The 20,812-nt window shown below is 41.8% G+C and overlaps 1 protein-coding gene across 3 annotated transcripts in view; it reads left to right on the top strand.

The window, feature by feature from the left end:
- The window catches only part of LOC133412582 (F-box only protein 33), a 33,691-nt gene extending 13,384 nt beyond the window's left edge, over positions 1 to 20,307 (top strand). Inside the window, exons 2-7 of one of the 3 annotated variants that reach the window (XR_009769786.1) lie at positions 636 to 746; positions 7,017 to 7,177; positions 7,364 to 7,572; positions 7,681 to 7,978; positions 11,557 to 11,737; positions 12,258 to 12,316. Coding sequence is in view for 2 of the 3 variants with exons in the window: in XM_061696007.1 (XP_061551991.1) it covers positions 636 to 746; positions 7,017 to 7,177; positions 7,364 to 7,572; positions 7,681 to 7,978; positions 12,258 to 12,523 (1,045 nt within the window). In the remaining variant the exon portion in view is untranslated. The other 2 variants (XM_061696007.1, XM_061696008.1) reach the window with 2 other exon arrangements.
- Positions 20,308 to 20,812: the final 505 nt, after the last annotated feature.

Below are 20,812 nucleotides of genomic sequence, written 5' to 3'. Positions count from 1 at the left end.
TGACACTGTCAGTCAGAGCTGCCAAATGTTACGGTACGTCCGTATTTTGTTATGAAAATCATTGAGCGTTGACTTGTTACACCCATTACACTGATTGTTATGGTTATTGTGTGTGGGGGAGAATCCAGCATCTGACATACCGGCGTGTGCACACTATTTTATTACGCCTTCCCGGATGCCAAGCCGCGAAAGCAAAAGTTATCTTTGCTTCTGGTGTCAATGCATTGCCACTAATCATCGCCTCCATGGTAGCGAAAAAGCTACACTTATTACCATGCTTCTTACCACAGTCTCATGAAGGGACGAGGAGTGGATAGGCGAAGCCGATGTAAAAGCTAATTGCAATTTTCAGGATCAAGGTTTGTGTAGAGAGCACAACATGACAACCAAGATGGTCAGAGTCATCTGTAGTATGTTTACTGTTCCTTGCCATTATACAGTCTCATTTTTTGTTATTTAAAATAAAAGCAGGCACATCTATTGTCATAGAGGCAGAGCACAACATTTCAGTATACTCCTCATCACTGGTCTCCTAGCTTGGTTATAAGACTATTACAGGACTTATGTAGAATACTGCAATGTTGAGTTCCAGTTACTAAAGTTTACCTTTTTTGTTTTCCTACATTTTCCATCAGGAACCTGCAGAAGTTGCGTCTATATGGCGACACTTGTGCTCTCCAACAGGAAGGACTCTTGGACAACTCCAACCTCCACCAGATTGACCAGGGCCACAAGAAAATCAATGAGTAAGGCATTTGCATTTCAAACAAACATATTAAAGGTACAATGCCAGCTCTGGTTTTATCCAACCATAGAGAGCAAATATGGTATTTCAAGAAGTCTGAAGGTCTGTTAATTGCAGTTTTATCTCAATGTGTTCCTCCTCTACTGAACCAATCTCAAGGACAGTTGCTGGGAATTGTACAAAAAAAAAGAAAAATCAATCTAAACACACTTCAAATGCCAGGTTGCTGGGATATTAAAAAAAAATAAAAATAATAAATACTTTCAAAACTTTTCCACCATTAATTTAGCCTGAAACCAGTTGATTCAAAAAATAATAATAATTTTTCGAGAGGGGAAAATAAAAATAAACGTCTGTATATATCGTACATATACTCTATATATCTGTCTGTATACAGTGGGTACGGAAAGTTTTCAGACCCCCTTAAATTTTTCACTTTGTTATAGTGCAGCTGTTTGTTAAAATATCTTTTTTTTCCATATTAATGTACACACAGCACCCCTTATTGACGTACCGATCTGTAATTGTTGCTGACTTATTAAAAACGAAAAACTGAAATATCACAGCCATAAGTATTCAGACTCTTTGCTGTGACACTCATATTTAACTCGGGTGCTGTCCATTTCTTCTGATCATCCTTAAGGTGGTTCGACATCTTCATTGGAGTCCAGCTGTGTTTGGTTATACTGATTGGTCTTGATTAGGAACGCCACACCCTTGTCTATATAAGACCTTACAGCTCACAGTGCATGTCAGAGCAAATGAGAATCATAAGTCAAAGGAACTGCCTGAAGAGCTCGGAGACAGAATTGTTGCAAGGTGCAGATCTGGCCAAAGTTACAAAAACAATTCTGCTGCACTTAAGGTCCCTAAGAGCACAGTGGCCTCCATAATCATGAAATGGAAGACGTTTGGGATTATCAGAACCCTTCCTAAAGCTGGCCGTCTGGCCAAACTGAGCAATTGGGGGAGAAGAGCCTTGGTGAGGGAGGTAAAGAAGAACCCAAAGATCACTGTGGCTGAGCTCCAGAGATGCAGTCGGGGCGAAAGTTCTAGGAAGTCAACCATCACTGCAGCCCTTCCACCAGTTGGGGCTTTATGGCAGAGTAGCCCGACGGACGCCTCTTCTCAGTGCAAGACATGAAAACCCGCATGGAGTTTGCTAAAAAAAAAAAACACCTGAAGGACTCAAAAATGGTGAGAAATAAGAATGTCTGGTCTGATGAGACCAAGATAGAAATTGTTGGCCTTAATTCTAAGTTGCATGTGTGGAGAAAACCAGGCCCTGCTCATCACCTGTCCAATAAGCACAGAGCTAAAATACCAAAGGAGTGGCTTCAGAACAACTGCGTGACTTTTTTTGAATGGCCCAGACAGAGCCCTGACTTTATATAATATATAGACTTTACGCCGGTGTGATCGGTATCGGCCGATAATTAGCATTTTATACTGATCGGCTTTCGTGTCATAATTCCCCGATCCGATCAATGACTCCATCGATCGGCTCCGCACAAGACATTTAACGCTGCGTCGGCGCCGCGTATGAATCCAAAAGCTAGTTTATTTTTAGCCTTGTCGTGTGGCGCAGTACTGTAACCATCTGACGGCCAATAACGTTTTTTTCAATCATGTCTGTTAAAAACATGTCATCTGTGTGGGACTATTTTGAAGTGTCTCAGACAAACAACACGTAAGTTATTTGCAGTCTGTGCACAACTGAAATACGTCGTGGGGAACGTCATCTAAATGCTTAAACACAAATTTGATCGTCACCTGAAGAATGTACACAAGGAGGAGCATGCCGCATTCAAGCAACGCAGCGTGGGGGTAAAAAAAAAAAAGAGAGGAAAAGCCAAACTGATGCAAACTCTGGACAACACCCGTCCATATAGCTGGGACAGTGAGAAAGTTAGAGGAAGCATGTCATTAACAGTATGTATTAAAGTAATTTAATTGCAATAAAGTAATTTAATTACAGTAAATTAGCTCCCATTATTTATGTCATGTTGTAATGTTGATCTGACTTAAACTTATGTCAGTGGCCAATCCTTGAATGCCCCGAAGAGGTCATTGATGTTTTAACTTTCGTCTAAAATGCTCGAGAATAATTTTGAGCTGGGATGGGCTCCAGCATGTCCGCGACCCGAGTGAGGATCAGCGGTACAGAAAATGGATGGATGGATTGGATACAGTACTCCGTATACAGTACACAAGTATATACAATAAATGAACAAGTCATGAAATACACAAGTATATACACTAAATGAACAACTCATGTAAATGGACACCTTGCTTCATCCGGTGATCGGTTATCATTTTTTTAAACTTCCTCGGCCCCAAAAATCCTGATCGTGTAAAGCCTAATTATCCATCCATCAAAGCATTTTCTTAACCGCTTCTCCTCACGCGGCTCGCGGGCTGCTGGAGCTTATGCCAGTTATCTTCGGGCGAGAGGCGGGGTACACCCTAAACCGGTCGCTCACATTCATACCTACGGCCAATTTAGAGTTTCCAATTAACCTCCCATGCATGTTTTTGGGATGTGGGAGGAAACAGGAGTTCCTGAAGAGAACCCACCCAGGCACGGGGAGAACATGCAAACTCCACACAGGCGGGGCCAGGATTTGAACCCCAGTCCTCAGAACTGTGAGGCAGATGTGCTAACCAGTCGTTCACCGTGCCGGCCAAGCCTAATTTTATATGTAGATCTCACAGACCCCTACAAAAATGTAATATCATGGAAAAGTTTATTTCCATAACTCCATTCAAAAAGTTAAACTTTCTTGGATTATAGATTCAGGGACCGCAATTTCAAGTATAGATTTTATTTTTGTATTTTTTATTTAATTTAATTTAAATTTTTTTTTTTTTTTACATAATTTGGGCTTCCAGCTCATAAAACCCACGAAATCAGGAATTCAAAAATTTGAATACTGTGAAGAAATCAGCCCATTTTTGGTGGCCATAAATGTTTTAGAGTGTCACACACTAATTATCTACTAAACTCAAAGTACCTGCACAGGTTTCCCCAGGTGTCATTAAATTGCTTCAGTTTGGTTTAATTGTCTCAGTTGGGTTCAATATGGGGAAGACTGCAGACTAGAAAGCTGGCCAGAAGACCATCATTGATACCCTCCATAGGAAGGGTAAGCCACAAATGTTCACAGCTAAGGAGGCTGGCTGTTCACAGAGTGCTGTGTCCAAACATAACAATGTAAAGTCTAGTGGAAGGACAAAATGTGGCAGGAGAAGATGCACCAGCAAAAGAGATGACCGTGGGCTTCAGCGGATTATCAAACAGAGAAGATTCAAGAATCTAGCAGAGATCCAAAAAGAGTGCAATGAGGCGGGAGTCACAGCTTCAAAAAACCATCACATTCAGACGCATCCGGGAGATGGGCTACAACTGTTGGGTTCCTCAGGTCAAGCTGCTTCAGAGCCTGAGCCAACGTAGGAAGCGTCTCAATTGGGCCAAGGAGAAGAAGGACTGGACTGCTGACCAGTGGTCCGAGGTCCTCTTTTCTGATGAAAGTAAAGTGTGCCTTTCATTCGGGAATCAAGGTCCAAAGGTTTCGAGGAAGACTGGTGAAGAACAGAACACAAGCTGCTTGAGGTCCAGTGTGAAATATCCACAGTCAGTCATGATTTGGGGTACAATGTCCAGTGCAGGTGTTGGTAAACTTTTTTCTGAAATCCAAGGTCACCGCAACAGTCTACCAGAATGTTTTAGAGGACTTCATGATTTAGAGGACGTCGCATTGAGGCAGTGATGAAAGCAAAGGGATTCCTAACCAAGTATTGAATTGAATTTTGAATATTTTGATTTATTTAATGTGACCTGATTTCTTTTGGTTGCATGTTTGACAGACCTAAATGCTTCCTATCATCAAACCTATTTAAATATTCGTCAAAGACAACACAAGTAAACGCCAAATGCAGTTTTTAAATGAAAGTTTTTATATACTGTGTGGAAAAAGCGATTGCCCCCTAAACCTAATAACTGGTTGGGGCCCCCTTAGCAGCTTTTGAGGTTTTTTTTTGGTCTACTTCACTTTGTCAGGCAGGTGTTAGAGGTTAAGAAAAGATAACAAAGAAAGGTCACGGCCCGCGTATAAGCTGCCGGCCGTACAAACCTTTATTGCCCGGTTCTTTTATTCTGGTTGAGGTAAAACTTCAATGATTAGGCCGGATGAAAAGATTAACCATTTATTCAAAAATACAAAGTAAAACAATAAGGTTGGAAATGGTTCAGCGCTGGGCTCTCCTCCACTTTGTTCAGAACAACGCCCATGGAAAAGAGAGCGCAAAAGTTCTTGTCCGCTTGTTTTATGGACAAAACTGCTTCCCGTCGTGACGTCATGCAGTCGCCGACCAATCCTTGCTTCAGCCTAGTGTTTGGGGTTCGTTCGGAAATTCAGTCCGATGTTTCCACCGCGTCCCGAAACCGCGGCACCCAGAGACGGAGCGTGCTCCACTTTCCATAACTTTACGACTGACGTGTTGGCTATTCCTAGGGATGCGTCAGTACATACAAACTGACACATACATATTGAATGTGTCAGTTTTACCTATATCGAGTGGTACACACACTACCAATGCTCCTGAGTTACCGAAGGTTCTGGGTTGCGGAGAGCACGCCCGGAGTGAACTTCCCAACGCACCCTATGTTGATATTGTGTGCGTTTGTTTGTGTCGGTGCGACTAAGTGTAATGTAATTATATGTTTAGAAGGATATCTGGATGTGTATCTGTAATGGGATGTATCAAATAAACGTGTATGCAGTGTTGTGTAAGCATGCAGCCAGTAATTTCTAACACAGGTCCTAGTTAAGTGATTTCTTGATTGAGAACCGGTGTGGCCGTATCAGGCTTGGGTGTCCTAGAGAAATTAAACTCATGTCTGATAAACCACAGTTACCACACCCCCCATTTTACTTGTGTTGTCTTTGACTAATATTTAAATGTGTTTGATGATGGGAAACTGGCGGAACGGTGGTCGACTGGTTAACACATCTGTCTCACAGAGCTGATGACCAGGTTCAAATCCGGCCTTGCCTGTGTTGAGTTTGCATGTTCTCCCTGTGCCTGCATGGGTTTTCTCCGGGTACTCCGGTTTCCTCCCACATTCCAAAAAACACGCATGGTAGGTTAACTGAAGACTCTAAATTGCCCGTAGGTGTGAATGTGAGTGCGAATGGTTGTTTAAATGTGCCCTGTGATTGGCTGGTGACCAGTTCAGGGTGCACCCTGCCTCTCTTCCAGAGTCAGCTGGGATGGGCTCCAGCACGCCCGTGACCCTAATGAGGAGAAGCGGTACAGAAAATGGATGGATGATGATGAGAAACATTTAAGTGTGACAAACATGCAAAAAAATAAGAAACCTGGGAGGAGGCAAACACCTTTTAACACCACATAAAACGTAACCACAATGATGCCGTATACCTTTTCATATCTGTGGATGTAAGAAGAGGCATACATCTTAAAGCCCTTCTCTAAATTGCTACTTGGTGCCATGGAGGAGGACCTACATAGTTTTATGTCTGCGATAGTTTGGGCACATCCCGTAAACATGACGTGTAGGCAGTTCAAAGTAGCAGTCAGTTTTAGCACAAAAGCTTCAGGCTTCTGCTAGAAAGCAGAAAAAATGTCAGGGAGAGCCTGCTAGAACAACAGAATTTTGAATGGGGTTAACCAGATACACTAAAACCGGTGACAGGTGCGGGCTGACTTATATTTAACACAATTTTTAATGTGATTGGTTAATTCTAAACATAGCTACATCACAGTTATCACTGTATGTGCGCACTTGTGCTAGCACATTGACTTCAGTCGTGTAGTTTTATTTCCCCTCTTGAATTTTTGTTTTTCTATTCTATTGAGTTGTACAGGGTATAGGCCAGATTATGGTGGAAACTGTTTTGAAATAATCTTGGTCAATGAAAATTCCAAATGAATAGGGGTGTGTAGATTTTTTTTCAATGCATTTATTTATTTATTTATTTTAAATCTCTATATATATCCCCTGTATATAGCCACAAATTATCTCTGTGGCTCAGAGGCGCTATTGGAGTTCCCTGGGTGTGAACACACCTTCAAAGTTTATTCTTGACCCTTAAAACATTCAAATCTAAATTTCCAGTTCCATTTAGTTACTTCTCTGGCACTTGTTAACATACCACAGTAGCATCATCAACAAACCATTTTCTAGATTTAAGTCAAGTCAAGATATTTAAAAACTGAGACTTCTCCCTCTTTTCTCTTACCACTGCAGGATCCAGCGGTTGTTGAGAGAGTTTTTGTCTCACAGTAGGCAGCTTAGGTGGTTGTCCTGTAGCTTCATGCTTGGTCTGGTGACTCCCTCCTCCTTAGCATGCCTATCGAATCCCTCTTCTGAGACTTTGCAGCACCTCAGTTTGCTTGACCACCAGTTCGGTACGTATGAGTGTGACTTTGCATTGTTTTGCAGGTGTAAAAGCAAAGTATAGTTCCTCAACACTAAAACTCCCATGTAACTAACAGCACAGGCATTGCAGTCTCATTTTCAAAAAACAAGATGATGTTTCATAGCTATAATTAATACCATAAGAAACTGTTACCACAAGCTGTCCTTCCCTACAGGTCCACTCATCTCACCATCTGAGTTGGACCGTCTGTCTGCTTTACACTCTCTGGCTCTTGATTTCTCTGATCTGACATCGGAGCTTTGTGGTCTGCTGGCATCACCACACCGCCCTCCGCTGCATCGTTTGTCCCTGCTGCTTAATGGCGCCACCCTGGAATTCAAGTCTTTAGAAGGGACAGCCACAGAGGACGATTGGAAGGCGCTGGTAAAGCAAGAATCTACCACAACCCTAATGATTATTAGCGTCATATTTTGTAAGAGATGCTAGTTGATAGCATTGTAGACATCACTCAAATTTTCCTGTCAATCCCAGGTACGGGTGAGTGCCAACCTGCGAGTGTACATCATGGTTGTAGAGGTCAGCAGCACAGATCTCCTCGGAGTGCTAAAGCCGAGCCTTCCACTGGAGCGCATCCACCTGGACAGTTACAATACACTGGTGACCGACACCACTCTGGAGCTCATCGCTCAGCAATACAACAAAACCCTAACACACTTCCTTTTACTGAGGGATGACCCGGATTTCCCAGACCTCAGTGTCAATCGCAACGAAGATCCATTGGTCCTCTTGGCTTGGAGGTGTACTCAGTTGGCTGTGCTTATAATTCACGGTGGGTTCATGATCATCTGCTTCTTAGAGCAATATGCATTGAAACCTGTGAAATCAAATGCAGTCTCTTCCAAAAAAGCGGGTAGTTGTCGGATTTGTTTGGATTTCAAATTATTTTTCCCATACGAATAATGGAGGCGGCACAGTGGACCATTGGGTAGCACATCCGCCTCTCAGTTCATAGGTTGTGGGTTCGTATCTGGGCTCCACCCTTCCTGTGTGGAATTTACATGTTCTCCTTGTGCCTGTGTGGGTTTTCTCAGAGTACTGCGGTTTCCTCCCACATTTCAAAAACATGCATGAAAGGTTAATTGAACACACTAAATCAGCTGTTACAAACACACGGCCCGCAGGCCAGAACTGGCCCGACAGGTGCTCCAATATAACCCGTGGTGATGGAGAACACATTCACTGCTATTTTTCAGTAAAAGTAACCGTTGTTGCTATATTTGTCCACTGGAGGGCGCACTGATAACTTAAATCAGTGTTCCCCAACCTTCTTTGCACCGCTGACCGGTTAGGATTCGGCATTTTTCTCGGAGACTGGCTGTGGTGGCGCGTGTGGGTGGGTGTGTATGTATATATACACACACACGCACATACTTGTCTCGCTTCCGCTTCCTCCTTTGCCATTCGTGGTGCGTCCACTGTGGGCGCAATACAGGAGTGGGGGTCGCAGTTATTGTAGGCAGCCAGACCAGACTGCAGTTCCGTAGCTCCTCAATGAGAGTAGACTTTTAACTCCGTAAAAGTAGTTCTGCCTGTGTCGAGCCGCAACCTACGACTGTATCTATATCAGAGCGGACTTGGTGCTTGAGAATTAACCGTTGCGATAAACCCGTATTTTAAGTATGACTCCTGATATTGTGTTGTTTCGTTCGCGAACACTTCGTTCAAAAGACCAAATATTTTCTGTAAACGTAATGAGCTGAATTAGTTTATGAAATTATTTCGTTCTTTGAGCTCTGCCGCTGTTAGCCAGCCCGCTCGGACCAGAAATGGAATCGTTTGAGCCGGCTGGGACCGGAAACTGCGCGGTCTCGACGTGTCAATTGAGACGCGCGGCTGGTGCGGCGGAGAAGATCCGGTCAATTTTCAAAATACAACACATTGACACGCAAATTGCAATACAACAGAAATTATAAAAATTGGACATTCTTTCTCTACGGCCCAGTAACAAATGCCTCACGGCCTGGTACCGGTCCGCGGACTGGTGGTTGGGGACCTCTGACTTAAATGACATTGATGCACTTGTGAAGGCCAAACAAATCTAAGTTTCAGGAGCACTCTAATCTAAAGTGCTGTGCCACCTTCGCACAAAGGTTCTGTGAAACTAAGTACCTCCTATAGAAAAAGACACAAATTACAAAATTTCAATCAAAAGCATCAGTTCAAAAGACGTTGGTTTGGTGGAACCTTTTTGTTTTTTTCATGCACTGCCACAACTTGTGTTTTTATGTATACATTTACAAAAGATGCATCACTGAATGATGCATGCTCATTGATTCATACTGCTGTTGAAATCGTTTTTGGTAAAAAAATTCCGATTGTTTACTGTATATGATTTGCAAGAACATTTGCAACAAGTTAATAATCAATAAATGTGACTATTTTCGAAAAGTACTTGTAATTATTTTCACCAAAAACAATGGGGAAAATTTGGAATAGTTGTTATTTTTGGATTTTTAAGCCACAAATATTGTGTTCCGGCCATCTTGAGATCAAACTGGGCTGAATGTGGCCCGTGAACTAAAATGAGTTTGACACCCCTGCTCTAAATTCTCGTCAGTAGTGAATGGCTGTTTGTCTATATGTGCCCTGCGATTTCAAGTATCTATACTCTGCATCGGCGAGTACTCAAATTTAAGTACTTGTACTCGTAGTCTGATACGGTTATGTGGGTTAGGTGATGTTGAAGATTGCAGATGTCCCTCATGTATCTCGCTAATTAACATTCTTATTTTTATAAATATTGTTAGTCAAACGGAAAAACAAAAATGCTGAACAGAGCCGTGGTGAGGTACACTTAAGTCTTGTGTGAAATGACGACATGACCGACAACTGTTTGAAGAGTGACATTTTAGAGACGTTTTTCCTCTTTGGTTCAGTTTCAAAATGGGGTTTTTGACTTTTGAGGACGAACTGAAATAATTTTATAGTATTAAGGTTTTTTTGTTTGTTTGTTTGATTGTCTTAGCCATGGCGGCATGTTGGACGACTGGTTAGTACATCTGCCTCACGGTTCTGAGGACCCGGGTTCAAATCCGGCCTCACCTCTGTGGAGTTCCCATGTTCTCCCCGTGCCTGCGTGGATTTTCTCCGTGTACTCCGGTTTCCTCCCACGTCCCAAAAACATACATGGTAGGTTAATTGAAGACTCTAAATTACCCATAGGTGTGAATATGAGTGTGAATGGTTGTTTGTTTATATGTGCCCTGCGATTGGTTGGCAACCACTTCAGGGTGTATCCCGCCTCTTACCCACAGTCAGTTGGGATAGGCTGCAGCACGCCCGCAACCCTAGTTGAGGATAAGCAATATGGAAAATGAATGAATGTCTTAGTCATGCGAAAACGTTAACCTGTACATACACGTTTTGGCTGGGTTGTTTTTCCACACACAAAAATTATGAGCCGTGAGACAATACTTGTTAAAGAAACGAAGATGTTTTCACAGCATTTTAGAATACAGACCTTTCCAAAAAATTGGAATATCATGGGAAAGTTTATTTCCATAATTCCATTTCAAAAATTTAAACTTTCATAGACTATAGATCCAGGGCCCACAATTTAAACAATTTCAAGTATTTGTTTATTCTTACATAATTTGGGCTTCAAGCTCATAAAACTCATGGAATCAGGAATTCTAAAAGTTGGAATACTGTGAAGAAATCAGCACAAATTTTGCAGGCCATACATGTTTTAAACTGGATGTCACACACTAATCATCTACTAAAGCCTAAGCACCTGCACAGGTTTCTCCAGGTGTCATTAAATTGCTTCAGTTTGGATCAGTTGTCTCAGAAGGGTTCAATATGGGGAAGACTGCAGACTTGACAACTGGCCAGAAGACCATCATTGATACCCTCCATAGGATGGGTAAGCCACAAAATGTGGCAGGAGAAGATGCACCAGCAAAAGAGATGACCGTGGGCTTCAGCGGATTATCAAACAGAGAAGATTCAAGAATCTAGCAGAGATCCAGAAAGACTGGAATGAGGCGAGAGTCACAGCTTTAAAAACCACCACATTCAGACGCATCCTCCCGGAACTGTCGGGTTCCTCGGCTCAAGCCGCTTCTGAGCCTGAGCCAACGTAGGAACCGTCTCAACTGGGCCCAGGAGAAGAAGGACTGGACTGGGCCCAGGAGAAGGACTGGCCAGTGGTCCAAGGTCGTTTTTTCCAATGAAAGTAAAGTGTGCCTTTCATTCGGGAATCAATGTCCAAGGGTTTGGAGGAAGGCGGGTGAAGAACAGAACCCAAGCTGATTGAGATCCAGTGTAAAATATCCACAGTCAGTCATGATTTGGGGTACAATGTCCAGTGCAGGTGTTGGTCAACTCTGCTTTCTTTAATCCAAGGTCACCGCAAGAGTCTACCAGGATGTTTTGGAAGACGCCATGATTCCTTCTGCTGAGGATCTGTATGGAGATGCAGATTTCATCTTCCAGCAGGACCTGGCCCCTGCCCACCGCCAGAAGCACCAAAACCTGGTTTGATGCCCATGCCATCACAGTGCTCGACTGGCCAGCCAACTCTCTGGTATTATCAAGAGGAAAATGAGGGCCACCAGACCCAAAAACAAAGAAGAACTGACAGCAAGCATCAAAGCAGTCTGGGCTTCCATAACTCCCAGGCAATACCACAGGCTGATTGCCTCAATGCAATGACGCATCGAGGCAGTAATTAAAGCAAAGCGATTCCCAACAAAGTGTTGAAGATTAACATATTGTTTTGAAAGTACCATATTTTGATTGATTTATTGTGACCCTAATTTTTTTTTTCAACAAAAACTGAGAAGTAAATGGAGATTTCTTCACAGTATTCCAATTTTTTCTATTCCTGATTTTAGGTGTTTTTTGAGCTGGAAGCCCAAATTATGTAAAAATAAATAAATACTAGAAATTGTTTAAATTGGGGGCCCTGAATCTATAATCTACGAAAGTTTAACTTTTGAATGGAATTATGGAAATAAATAGACTTTTCCATGATATTTAAATTTTTGGGAACGGGTCTGTACATATTTGTGCTTTGTCCAACGTATGCCCCTGTCTCATTCCAGGCTACACTGTGTGGTCTCATAATTTGGTGGCAATCTCTCGGCTGCGGGGATCCAGTCTTCGTGTCCTGACTGTGTCTGAGGAGAGCATCGACTTTGACCCGGACCAGCCGGTGTATCTGGAGGGCGATCCAGTTCATAACCTGGTCAAAGAGGTCTCGCTGGGCCTTGGCCGAGTGTGGCACCCATGTTTGGATTACAACATTGTTTTGACTGACCCCACCCAGCACTTCCATCATGAGCTGCATGCTTTCAGCATGGGCATTTAGGCAAGGATGGGCAGTCCCATAGACCACAGCCTGAGCTGTGCCAAGATCAGGCCAGACCAACCAAGTACACATCAGCTCACACCACGCTACACCAATCTCAACTCAATCTTAACCAAGACAAATCATAAAACTGTATGTTCGCACGAGTTTTGGCACATAACAAAAGGCAAATAATTTCCAAGAGGTTTTCTAGTTTCCTTAGAGTTCTTGTGTCTTAAGAATCAAACTGAAATTTAGAAATTCCAAACTAACTTTTAGTTGCATGCTTCATTCACAGTTATGGAGTCAGGTAAATTCAGGTTGTAGGGTTAAAAATAGGTCATTGCTTTTCCGGTCTTTCAGGGCCCATTCTGGCCTGGTCTTGCCCACAGAGCTAGACATTTTCCTATAACTGGCTAATGTAATAAAGCCTAGAGCCACTGTATGAAATTACTTTTTAAAATATCTTATGATCTTGCTCATGGGTAGAACAGGACAGTCAGGATGCTTGATTAATGGATCTTGGAAATTTTGTGGGAAAATGCTTTGTGCTCAGACCCAAGTTATTAGTCTTAGTTTTCAAGTTTTTATTTAATTTTTTTTATTATTTTTATTTTTTTTTTAAACTTTGTCTTTTTGTCTGTCTTATCTGCTCTTACAAAAGTTGTTAATGGACTGAACAATTCCTGGGTAACACAACCTTTTAAGAACTTTGACAGCATAAAAGAAAAAAAAAATAGCTGCCTGGGGCTGGTGCTGCTTGCTTCGAATAGTTTTCCTCAATAGTCATGTCAATGCCTCCTCAGATTATTGGCTATCTGGCAAGGGTTGCTTTTCATGGCCATAATTATTAATGAGGAAGTTGATCATCTGTAAAGGTGGTGTTATGGAGATTATTGGTACATATTTGCATGTCGACACTTTCCACCTTATTTACCTAGTGACATTTTTCTCAAAACCTCACTAGTCATCTAAATAGGGAGGCCCCTGTCTTCCAGTGGGTGCGCATGGCAAAACTATAAAAGTCAGTAACTGACAAGCGAACTTATTACTGTTTATTTTTCCTCGGTTATCAGCAGGCAGTTAATATTCATCCATTCATTTTACACATTTTATTAATTTACTTGGCTATGTCCACTTTAAATCAAGACATCTATTCGGAAATAGGTCTTTGTACTTGCTACTGTGGAAGCTTTGGAAGGGACCTGTGAGAGCAAGCAAAGGATTAATGACTAGCAAAGTGCAAAAGGTAACATGAAAACAAATTGCTGTGTGGTGTTTCGATTACAAACTATATTCCATCCCTACATCAGTGATTGAGAAATCTGTTTTAATCTAACGTGATTATTCTAAAGTCAAAGCGAACAAAGGTTGGGAAATACCATTCCCAGCTTTTGCATTAAAGTGCAGCTTTGCCTGTGACGTTTTTGTGACACTTTGTGATTTAGAACAGGGCAAAGAAAATGATGCCCTGAATGTGACTGTCTGTTGGCCAATCAGACAATTGTTTTGTGGGGGGTGGGGTTCAGAAATGTTTTCACAAGACTTGATTTTGTGGTAGAACTCTGAGGGTACAAACAAACTCTGTGCATTGTAGGATTCACTCTTGTCTGAGGAAAAAGAAAAAAGGCACCTATTGCACAGTGTAGTTTTGAGTGCTATGGCTAATTTCTGTGATGACAAGTTTTCTGTTCGTCTCAGGTAAGCGTTTAACATCCCTTTGATTGGGACAATGGTGGAGGTTGTCTATGAGGGTGTGTGAAAAGAATTATTTTTCTTGCAGATGCTCGTTTATTTTGATGCTCCTATTTAGTCACCGTTGCCTTGGAGACCACCCCCTTTTGTTGGAAACAGTTATTTATTGTGCTGGTTATTTTGACATCGGATAAACACTCCACTTTGGTAGATTTGTTTGTGAACCTAATCATACATTTGTTTTTAAAGAATTAGGTTAATAAATGGGAATGAGCGGCACACTTTACTGTCACTAGTAGATGTAAGTAACACCTACAATGGAATGTTTGAGAGTGGATGCTGTGATTGGATGACCTATTGGGCCGCTTAATTTTTGAACTGAATGTAGTCCATTTTCAGGGCAGTGTGAATCTTGCCTGTGGTCCTTCCTCAGCCGTCAAGGCATGGTCGTACTAACTTTAGTTGAAGCCTTGTGCAAGTGTATCAAGCCTGGCATTGTACACTGAATTATGTGTAACTGTTTTGTACACAGGCAAACCCTAGAAACATACTTGTTGTACTAGCAGGGGTTTCCTGGCCCAGTACGGTTTAATTCTGTTACTCGGGTCAGTATTGTACTGCACTGGGGTTCACATGAAGGCTTTTTCTGAGTGCATGGCTGTTTGGTTGAAGGTTATTTAAGTTTATCTGCCTGTAGATGGACAGAGAGTTTCTTTCCCAAGATGGCTTTAGCTGTTTAATTGGTGTAACTACCATGGCTCTGCATTGCATACTATGAAGGTTCATATCAAGGTGTGTGTTATGTTTACGTGGTTAAGTTGTCGACGGTCAGCTCATTGGCGAATGGATGACTGAATTGGTGAGCATCTGGCCGTCAATAATTTGCTGGATGATAATGGAACCATGATGGTTTAGCCATGATAATGTCTTTTTATTGGTCCATATCTCAGGATTGTTGCACTTTGGGTACCAAGCGTTTCTTTTTTTTCAAGGCTACTACATATACACTCACAGCTTGCGTATACTGAAGAGAGCCTAGCACGAGCAGCAAAACACCTCCAGACCAAAATATTTTACAGTATTTTTTTTTTTTTTTTTTTCCATTGTATGTTTTAGGCAGGTGTTTGGATAGCGACGAGGGTGGAAATTGAAAGCAATTTATACATATATAAACTAGATCTTTGGGGGACTTATGGATTCCAACTTTTGCACTTTGACCTGCCCTGAGATTTTTTTCTCTGTATACTGTTGTCACCGCTTTCCTTGCCGTGTTGTTGCTAAGACTAGAGCAATTGCAAACGACTCTCGTCACTCTAGTAGTGTTTTTGATTGAGAAACTTGATTACATGACATTCTATGAGTTATTTGGTACTAGCAAGATTTACATTTTGAGAGCGAATATTGATTGAATTTACATGGCGGATAAGAACTCCGGTAAAACAAGACGGGATATTTTTGTCACCAACCACGTGTTTGCCATATAGACTCATTCCAAAGACAGACAACAATAATGCACATCCCATGAGGAAAAAGTAGCTCCTAATAGCTGTCTCTCATCAATAGTGGCTAAATGCTCAGACATCTTCTCAACGTCTGAGTTTCCACTTGCAACTATCCTTTTCTCGCTGGTTTGAGTTGCTCAATAAAATTTGAGTTAAGTGTGTGTGGGTGGGTGTGGGTATCCAGGTGTCCAATCAAGTTTGTTGCTGTGCAGCCCTTCTACCTGTATGTTAGGTTGTGTGCCCATAGCGTAGTCAGCTTGCTCATGCACTGTCAACCTAAAATGTAATGCATGCAGCAGGATGCAGGAAGAGAAATCAGTGGTTCACAGGGTACAATCAGATGTTACGGCGGAAGGATAAAAAGAATAGCTCAGGGTTCTCGTTTGCTCATGAGACTAGTAGAGTAGTCACAACTGTGAGTTCAGTGCTGCCAAAGACCACAATGGAGCAAAACACATGTAAATGCCATCTAAATTTATATGAAGTGCCCGTATAGTCACATACACTGGCAGCAGGCTGGCAGTTTTGCTTTTATAGTTCACATTCTGGTCTTTTTTTCCCCATTCTGCCTTGTCTTTGTTTCCTGCTCACAAGCTTCTCCCTGGGGGCCGTGCTGGTTAATGCACTGTGTCTACAGAATGTCAGGAGCTTTTATTGTTGGAGGGAAAACTAACAACAGTCGGAGTACATGTGGGGTGGGGGGTGGGATCCACAACCATTGTTTTTATGCTGGCTGCTGGTTTAATTTGTTTAAACATGATGAATACTGGTTTGATTTCATAAGTATGGAGTGTGTTTTGAAGGGTTGGGGGCTGGCTATTGGAATCCAGCATGCGTTACTTCATAACAGTAGCATCATTGCTCAGCTTGGGCAGACATGCATGTCTTTGTGGAGCAAAATATGAATGCTCCACCATATTTTTATTCAACTCTGTAACTGCGAAGAGTGAGTGAATGTAGAGGCAAAGAGACCAACATGGGGGACTAAACACTTTGTCCAGGCACTACATTTGGGACAGTGTAGCATTCTAGTAAGGAAAACCCTGCTACTGTGGTGAAGCTAGCCAGTACGAGATTAAATTGAGCTATTCTTATCATACCAATGACATTCCTTCACCAGGCTGGAACTGGATGTTTTCCAGCTTCAACGCCCGTGTGCCTGATTAGAATCAAGCCTGTGGTCAACTTTGTCAAAAGTGTTTCAATCTGAGCTGAAAAGCGATTTGCTGCTAGAAATGGTAGGAGCATACCATTCGACATGGGTGACTCTTAACTGCACAAAGTGGGTGAAAAGTCATTTGACAAAAAGGCAAACCACAAGGGTGAGAGCTTGCATAGAAATGACTATGATAGAGATATAAACATAAACTATATATCTATATTTTTTACATCAATACACATGTCCACCTAAATTGGTGTGTTTGCAAAGATGATGAGGTAGCTTGTTCTGACTAGTCACGCCAGAGAACCAGCTGGACTGAGTTGAGTAAATGTGTGATGCCATATCGAGTGGTTCTTTAAAACCTCCACACTCAAAAGGCCAGCTGATGTACATATGTGTGTTTATGCAAAACGTTCTGCCTATTTGAGGGTACTTTGTGTCAGGAACACAAACCCTCACGTTTGAGAAAGCACCCTCCTCAGAATGCTCAAAGTGATCATTTTAGCTTCTATGCATCTGACTGTCTTCATATTTCCAGTTATAGTTTGTGCACACACAAATAGTCACCACGCATTGTTCTTTTTGGGGGGGAATGTGGGGGTCTGTTCTTTTTATAAAATAATAATAATATAAAGTTTGGCCTGATAGTTGATGATAGCACAGAATCTGCCAGCATTCTTTCTTAGAAAGTTGGAACTCAACAGCTACCAGAAACGAGAAACTTGCTATCAGAACGGTTACAAAAATTAACATCTGGGTTCATCTTACCGGCCCGCACATACTGCGGGTTTGATTAAACGTGTCTGTTCCAACACTTAACGGCTAAACCCGCTGTCATGGGAGGGCTGGGTTAAGTGCGTGTGTGTGTGTGTGTGTGTGTCTGCGTTACTGTAGTAGCAAAGCAACAGACGGAATCATCCAAACAGCTGCCGAAACTGCAGATCGACCAAACAATTTTACTTCCACTCTGATCAGCAGTCCAATGTAATGCCAGTTCCTAGTGTCACCTCTCAGGATGTTTGCAATGCGTTGGAAACTGGACTTAATAAAGTTCCGCATACTTTTGAATGAGTTGGCAGTATTTCCTCATCACAATGTGAGCCTTCAGATACTTCCTTTGTTCGTTTTTTTCCTCCAACTTTACACTACTACCAATACACGCAGGACTCGGAATTAGGTCACATAAGGCTGGACTCCGGAGGGCTGTATTCTCACGATTACGATATTGTTGTCTTTTGTTCCTCAATGGATGTTCATTGCACAGGTTATGGTCAGTTTAATTGTCGTCCCAGCCACACCAAGAGCCTTAGAAGATGTCACAGGTTCTCAAGTTCAGCCATGTTTAACTTTCCAACAAGTTTTCCAGCTTCTGCTTGCAGTTTGTCTGTCTCTCTGATGTTGCACTTTCCACACTGTTGAGAAAACAGTTGCCCATAGCAAAACTGACCAAACTGGTGTTCACCATCAGAATGACAAGTGTAACTCTTGGCTTTACCATGAGTTGATCCATGCCAGTGTCAGCAAAGGCAGTCTCGGTTAATGTGGTTTAGCTGTTTCTGGCTTTTCTTGGCAAGCCTGACGAGCCAGACCTCCTATTTAAATAGGCGCCTAGGCCTCACAACTATGCAAGAAGAATGCATCAAATACACACTCGTTTTTTTTTTTCCCCCCAGTTCCTCATGGTCACGCAGTAGAAACGAGGACCAAATATGATAAGAACGTACAATGACACTTGGCCTTATGTTGATTTGTGAAATCGTATTGTTTCCTTTAGAAGATCTTAAGATTCTGGTCAACCAGCCCAGCGGAAGCATCGGTGATGGCAGGCTCACTCTTGGTCTCTGTGAGACTGGCGAGATGGCCCCAGTTTTATCGTGGTACGAATGTTGTGCATTTGTTTAGAATCAGGACAGTTAGCAATAACAACAGTCTTACTAGTAGTGCTGACAGCGTCTGGCTGCGTCTGTAGAAAACCACAGAGGAAGAGCTATAAACTATATGAATACAGTACTGTGAAAAAAAAGTATTTGCCCACTTTTCAAATCCTTTTTTTTTCCTTTTGCAGTTTCCCCACTTTCTTTAAAAGAATCAAACAAATGTAAATATCATTCTAAAGCTTCAGGATTCCAGCAAACCACGGTTAGAGCCTTTATCATCTAATGGCGATAACATGGAACAGCAGTCAACCTTCCCAGGAGTGGCCACTTACAAAAATTACCCTAAGAGCACTGCGACGACTTATCCAGGAGGTCACAAAGAAACCCAAGTCAATATCTCAAGATGTTGCTGAATTAAAACAATTCTGCAAGGAAGAGTGGGCCAAAATATCGCCACAAAGATGTGAAAGACTCATTGCCAGTTAAAGAAAATGCCTGATTTCAGTTGTTGCTGCTGAGGACGGCCGAACCAGTCATGAGGTTTAGTGGACAATTACTTTTTCCACACAGAACTAGGTACCTTTTGAATATTTTTTATTGAATAAATAAAATAACCATCTAAAAACTTTTTTTTTTTTTTTTTTTTTTTTTTTTTTGGTTATCTTTGTCTGATATTTGAATATGTTTGATCTTTAAAGTGGGAAAACAAATTTGAGAAGGGGGAAAATACCTTTTCACGGCACTGTATATGTATATATAAATGTTCACAATGCATCTTTATAGAGGTTTCACCAATTCCTTACTGTGGTATACTATTAGATAAATATATGTCCGGGTTAAATTTATGAATACGAAGTAGGTTATGGAATCACCCAGAGTTTGTACATCAAAAATTATGTTCTGGTGTGTGTTTTTCAAAAATGGTTTCAAAACTACTGTTGAATATTCTGACAGTCGTGTTCCTGTGTGATTGTGTTTGGTGCAGTGTGCACATAACAGTGACTTTCACCTTTTATTAGCATGGGATCAAAGTTGGCCCAAACCACATCAGGACACTTTGCCAAATAGTTTCAAAAGTTGACTCTGCTAGGATATATTTTTGTTTTAAGCAGAGTACAAGAAGTTGGAGCTAGCTGCTGAAAAAGAGTTTGCCAACAGCTAAATTAATGACTCACCCGAAGAAAATTGCAGATTTTGGAGAAAATCTAACAGCTTTTCAGATGAAGGCTTTTGCTCAATATTTCTCTACTAAACTTAACTACTGTTCGGTGAACGTGAAATTAGTCAAATAATTTCAAACCTTTGATTAGAATAGTTTTGCCTCATTATGCAAGTACAGTATTCCTAATGTGGCATGTCCATGGCTGAGCTCCCCAACTATTTGGTCTTGTTTGCTCAGTGAGAACAGTCCTGACCCACAGTGACACCCCCCCCCCCCCCCCCCCCCACACACACACACACACACCCAAACACAACATCTCAACAATCAGTAAGAATTAGGGGTGAAACTGGTTAAATGCTTTGAATCTTGTGTTGAATGGATGCTGCTTCTTTTAGTCAGTGAATAAAAGCATCAAAATGTAATGTGCTTCTATTGTCTTATTTCACAGTCTGACTGTTCTCCTAGGAGTCTTTTTTTTTTTTTTTTTTTTTTTCTTCCCCCTTCTTCCTTCTTCCTTCTTTCCCCCTGGTACACTTGATCACATCACCACAGTCTCAGAATCGTCACCAGGAAACGACACGATCACATTAAATGGAGTCATCATTCCATTTCATGCAGCATGTCATAGGTCACATTTCTCCATCCTTGTCAATTTACAGGAAGATTAAGGGAGGACGCTGTTACATCCTATGAATATGATATGCCAAATAGCCCATGCTGTTAAGCCTACAAATGCCGAATTTAAGCGTTTCAAACTAATGCCCCAGACGTTGAAGATAAAGAAGCTAACCATGCAACCAACTGACCTCTGAGAACATTGGAAAGAATGCTCTGAAATACCACAGTTCATAAATACTGTTGCCGAGATGCGTATGTGAAGTGCAGATATCATTAGTGTTCACTTGGGGTCGC

The sequence above is a fragment of the Phycodurus eques genome, chromosome 14 (assembly GCF_024500275.1).
Source record: "Phycodurus eques isolate BA_2022a chromosome 14, UOR_Pequ_1.1, whole genome shotgun sequence".
Classification (NCBI taxonomy): Eukaryota; Metazoa; Chordata; class Actinopteri; order Syngnathiformes; family Syngnathidae; genus Phycodurus; species Phycodurus eques.
This window is presented reverse-complemented; position numbering and strand designations above follow the sequence as displayed.